Consider the following 5,927-nt stretch of genomic DNA (forward strand, 5'->3'; position numbering starts at 1 on the left):
GAATGCTGGTGTCACTCAGACCCCAAAATTCCAAGTCCTGAAGACAGGACAGAGCATGATAGTGCAGTGTGCCCAGGATATGAAACATGACTACATGTACTGGTATCGACAAGACCCAGGCATGGGGCTGAGACTGATTTATTACTCAGTTACTGCTGGTATCACTACCAAAGGAGAAGTCCCCAATGGCTACAATGTCTCCAGAATAAACACAGAGGATTTCCTGCTCAGGCTGGAGTCGGCTGCTCCCTCCCAGACATCTGTGTACTTCTGTGCCAGCAGTTACTCCACAGCGTTACAAGGCTGTCTCCTCTCCGCACATGAAAGCAGGGAGGCTCTGCCCTCCTCCCCCAGCCAAGACTCAGGGATGACCTGGGCAGAGTTTTCTGGAACAGGAACCTTGGAACCCCAAGTGGCCCCAACTGGCCCAGATAGTATGAACCTCGCTCTGTGCCAGGTGCCTCTGCAGGCAGTCTCAGCCAGGCCTGGGCTGATCCCAGGTCCTCAGATGTCTCCTTTGTTGCTCTCTCTGGTCTATCCTCCGAGCTCTCCTTTAGGGGTTGGGCTAGGGCTCCCTCAGCTCCTACTTTTCAACTCATCATCCTGAGTCTGAGGCCCCCAGGATGAAACAGGATTTGTATTTCACATCCATCTAGACTCCCATCTCTCCCTGGTGACCATGTTGCTTCCTGTCTCTAGGGTTTCCCCTACTCCCCACCCTCCTGTGGCCCACCTTTCCCATCTCAGCAGTCATCCTCCACCCGCCACCTCCCCGCCCCTCTCTACCGCAGCCATGGGGGGAACCCCTCTTCTGTGACTCCTTCCTTCCCATCACAAAGACTTCAAAGGCCATTTCCTCTGCCCTGGGCTGGAGCCTTCCTTTATCTAGTGGCCAGCTCCTACCTGTGCTTCAGATCTCAGCATGATCAGCCCTCCTGCGGGAAGCACTCCCTCCCCTCCCAGCTGAGATCAACTTTCCTCTCATAAGCTCTCACAGAATCATGTGTCTGTTAGTAAAATTTAGCACACTTGGGCTTTCTCAGATACTTGTTCTGATTATTTTTGTGCTCCCCCCAATTTTTTTTTTTTTATTTAGACAAAGTCTCACTCTGTTGCCAGGCTGGATTGCAGTGGCATGAGCTCTGCTCACTGAAAACTCTGATACTCTGATTCAAGTGATTCTCCTGCCTCAGCCTCCCAGGTAGCTGGGATTACAGGCATGTGTCATCATGCCCAGCTAATTCTTGTTTGTATTTTTAGTAGAGATAGTGTTTCACCATGTTGGCCAGGATGGTTTCGATCCCATGACTTCACGATCCCCGGTCTCTCAAAGTGCTGGGATTACAGGCGTGAGCCACCACGACCGGTCCCTGCACTTAATTTTTTAGCCCATGAGAGCTAAGGCTGTGCCTGCTGCATTTACCAACATCGGTGCCTGGCATGTGGGGAGATCCATTTCACAAAGAATGGATGAGTGAATGACAGGCTGAGTGGGTGATGAGTGGGTGGATGAACCAATAGTAGGCACACACTACATCTACTGTAACCTGGCAGAGATCTAGCATTAAGTATAAGAAAGCCCACCCCTTTGATTGCTGGGCTCAGGTCAGTCTTGGAAATTGATGGGGAATCACTATCATGGCGTCCATACCTGGCTCAAGGCTTCCTCTTGTGGCTGCAGCACCTGACCTCCTCCAGGTCTCTGTGCTCTCCTTCAGGGTCTTCCCCCACAACAAATCAAGACAGATCAGAGATCTACCTCTATAATTCTATCCTTAAAGGTTGTTCCTTGAAACCACATCTGGTAAGAAAATCTCCATTATGTTTGCATCAATAAAACAGGGGTACTACAAGTTTGAGAGTGTAACAGATTTATGATCAGAATTAGACTTTATGCATATGTGGGGTTTGCTGAGGAAGACAAGGTCTTGAGGAGAGAAGTCAGAAGGTGAAGGAGCCAGTCAGTAGCCAGGGCTTCTGGAGGTCTGGGCAGGACAGGCTGGAGTGGCAGAGACATGAGAGGATCAGAGCATGCCAGGCCATGCAGTGGGATCTTGAGCTGGGAGAACAGGAAAAGGCCAAGGAAACCTGCTTCTGGGGAAGCTGTTCCCTCTGTGTGGGGGCCACCCCTGCAGGTGCACTGCCAAATACCGGGGGCAGCCTGGCTGCTGTTGGCCAGATGAACTGGACACAGGGTGCAGAAGGAACAGGACTTCCAAGGTCTGTTGGATGCCTCTGTATCTGATGGTCACTAACTCTCACTGTCTGACCACAATGACCTGCCGATTGTTATAGTGACTGTTTTACATCCATCTTCTAAATTTTACCAAATTTATCTTTGACCATCTCTAACCCAGAATGATAAGAGAAATGGCATTGTGGGAAAGTCAGACTCTTACCTTTGCAAAGTTGACTTAATACAACCCAGCACAGGAGGGATTCTCCCAGATTAGGCACCAGATCAACGACTGTCTCAACCTTCCATGGTCCGTGGACTCCTCTCTGGGGGACACCTGTGCTGCTCAGGTGAATGTGGACACAATTTGTATGTAGATATTCCAGACACTGGCTACTAACTTTTCTTTTAATCCTGTGCCTGAAATCTCACTCCACCCAGAGGCAGGGCTCTGCCTCCTGCTTCTGTTTCCTTCCTGAGCTTCCGTCCTGCTGGTGTTGCTGGGACATCAGACTCCTGCTCAGAGTGCAGCGACCTGTGGAGAGGGAGGGAAGCTCACCTCTTGGGAAGTGTAGCAACCTGTGGAGTGGGAGGGAATCTCATGTCTTGCTGCCTTCCTGGATCCAGTTCTTTTATAACCAAAGCAAGCGCTCTGGTCTCTCTTTGAGCTCTGCAGTATGAGAAATGTGCTTCATGAATTTGTAGCTGATTAGCTCAATGATTTGATGGCAAACCCAAAGTGAAATCCTCAGATCTGCAGAAATTGCCCTGCATTTCTGTGAAGATGGCAAGAATACTGTGTGGTAGAGATGCCTTCTCTCCATGTAGAGACCTGGCCCCCAAACAGGACAGAGCAGAGAGGGCCAAAGAGCCCAAAACATGTCTCAGATGGTTGAAAGACAATTTCCCAGGACAATCCTGCTGACAACAATTGGTCCCTCATATTACACGCCTAACCACCCTTCCTCCCAGATCAGCTGAGTACCCAGGATATTACACATCCCAGCATCTTCCAACAAGGAAAAATACTTCGCATGCCAGCCTCCTTCCAGCACCACATTGACTAACCCCAGAAACAGACTTTCCAGAAAAAAGCTCTGTCTTCTCTTGGCCCAGTCTAGCCTGGTAGGTTTAATTCATGATTTGTGTGACCTTTTAACTTACTCAAAGGAGAACATATGATTTCAGAGTAAAGAATGTTAATTTCATTTGTATAAATTGGACCTAAACAGTAAACTGAGTAGTTTTCTTCCATCAGTGTCTTAAATTGGACAGTGGTAAAACAAATCTTAGATGCTAGAACTTTTTAGGTCCTGGTGTTTTTCATATGGAAGTTTCCAGTTACCCAGTCCAGGGCATGGAATAGATGAGCTTTAGTAAGTCACTGTATGCTTGAGATGATTTTCTATGGGTATTTTTTCTGAGTTACAGTTAACAAAGGTGGGAAGTGATCCCAGAAGAAAGGCATGAGGGCAGTTCATGAGGGAACCCCTGTGATGTGACAGTCCCATTGGGCACCAGTGACTGGGGGAATGGAGGAGTCTGGGGCATGAATGGGGATGGCAGAGGGGATCCTGTTTTGCAGGAAAGACAATGAGCTCACCTCTTTGTGCCCTATGTTAGGGGCAGTGTTGGTGCATCCTACAGGACATGCCCAGCAGACAGAGGAGAGGCTGTAGGATGAGAAGATGAACTCAGAGATGCAGCGTGAGGCCTCCGGGTACAGACAGCTCTGGAGCCCAAAACAATGAGCCATACATTGATATTGTTAAAACGGTGGTTATAAATATTTAAAGTGTCACCCAAGTGTGTTCTAGTATAAATGCTGTGACCCTGAGTTCCTGGGGATTGAGAGAGGAAGTGATGTCACTGTGGGAACTGCCCTGTGGGGACAAGGACGTCCGTCATCCTCTGCTCCTGCTCACAGTGACACTGATCTGGTAACGCCCCCGTCCTGGCCTGACCCTGCCATGGGCACCAGGCTCCTCTGCTGGGTGGTCCTGGGTTTCCTAGGGACAGGTGAGTCCTCAGAACACAAAGTAGTTTCATTTTTTTTTCTGTATGTAGGTGTGTGTGTGCGCGTGTGCGTGTGTGTGTGCGTGTGTGTGTCTGTGTGTGAGTGATGACTACAAATGTTTTCCTTATTCTGTTGCCAAATTCTATTTCCACAGATCACACAGGTGCTGGAGTCTCCCAGTCTCCTAGGTACAAAGTAATAAAGAAGGGACAGGATGTAGCTCTGAGGTGTGATCCAATTTCGGGTCATGCAGGCCTCTATTGGTACCAACAGGCCCTGGGGCAGGGCCCAGAGTTTCTGACTTACTTCAATTATCAAGCTCAACCAGACAAATCAGGGCTGCCCAATGATCGATTCTCTGCAGAGAGGCATGAGGGATCTGTCTCCACTCTGACGATCCAGCGAACAGAGCAGCAGGACTCGGCCGTGTATCTCTGTGCCAGCAGCTTAGCCACAGCGTGGCACAGTCACCTCCTTCCTGTTCACAAACCTCATCCTTCACTCTCCTGCAGTTCCCAGAGACTCTTGACAGAGGCCTCTCTTTGCTCCTCACTTTTCATGGGAAAGAGGTGGATTTGGACTTCGGCTGTCCTTTGGGTAGAAAGAGACCACAGATTCATTTCTGAAACACAGTGACTGCAAATGTAGGTGGTGAAAACAATCAGGGCCCACTGTGCTCTAGGAGTCCTCGGAACCAGCTCACTTCTCCAAGCAAGGAGTGTGTGTCTTAGCCTCCGCCTTCAGGGCAGACATGCATCTTCTGTAGGTCTTGGAGGCTGCTGTGTTGCCCACATCCATGAGGTTGTCAAGGGCAGGAAACACGCCTCTTCTGCATTATGTTGGGGCATCTGGAAGGTCTGAGGCTACATCACCAGGAACATCTTTCTTTTGAAGCCTCTTCTATCCCTGTCACCTTGGAAGTTTTCTGCAACAAAATATCAAACCTCTCTTCCTGTTTGAAGTAAAGGTCTTTGCAACTTTTGTGGTCCTTACGTGATAAATACAATCATGATAACAATAAGACTTCATTTCTTCTGCCTACTTTAAGCCACATGTACCCTTTATTTTGTTTCCATTTGCCATTGCTGCTGTTCTGATAGACAGAAGCATGCATTCACCACTGCTGCCAGTTCACCTTGATTCCCTCAGGAAATCTGATTTTTAGACTCTGAGTATTTTCGTTGTTGTCCAACTCATTTGATTTGAAATAATTTTCCTGAGGACTTTAACTCATGAAGTGTTTTATTTTTAATATTGAAACTATTCCCTTTTATTTTTCATAATATATAGTGTTATACAGTACTTGTTATAAATAGAAGTACAATGATTATATTGCAATAGAATCTTCCATCTCTCTGTGGGTGATGCTGCAGTTTGTATCTATGAAATCAAACGCACTGGTCAGAGCTGATGTGATTATGGATTATGGGTTTCTGAGAGTTCTCGGCAACAGGCCACTTCTCCAAGTCTGGGACTCAGTGTCTCACACACAACCATGACAGAGGTGCCCTGAATTTTTCATAGCTAAGAGGGGCATCAGCCGGGCGCGTTGGCCCACGCCTGTAATCCCAGCACTTTGGGAGGCCAAGGCGGGCAGATCACGAGGTCAGGAGATTGAGACCAACCTGGCTAACACGGTGAAACCCTGTCTCTATTAAAAATACAAAAATTAGTTAGGCGTGGTGGCAGGCGCCTGTAGTCCCAGCTACTTGAGAGACTGAGGAAGGAGAATGG

The 5,927-nt window shown here is 48.3% G+C and overlaps 1 protein-coding gene across 1 annotated transcript; it reads left to right on the forward strand.

Moving 5' to 3' along the window:
* Position 1: 1 nt before the first annotated feature.
* On the forward strand, positions 2-716 carry LOC105546668 (the record flags this gene model as incomplete). Its single annotated transcript, XM_011989934.1, has 1 exon — positions 2-716. A coding segment is annotated over one exon (606 nt), but the record flags the coding sequence as incomplete, so codon positions are not given.
* Between the last annotated feature and the right edge of the window lie 5,211 nt (positions 717-5,927).

The sequence above is a fragment of the Mandrillus leucophaeus genome, unplaced genomic scaffold, assembly GCF_000951045.1.
Source record: "Mandrillus leucophaeus isolate KB7577 unplaced genomic scaffold, Mleu.le_1.0 Scaffold365, whole genome shotgun sequence".
In the NCBI taxonomy this organism is placed as follows: domain Eukaryota; kingdom Metazoa; phylum Chordata; class Mammalia; order Primates; family Cercopithecidae; genus Mandrillus; species Mandrillus leucophaeus.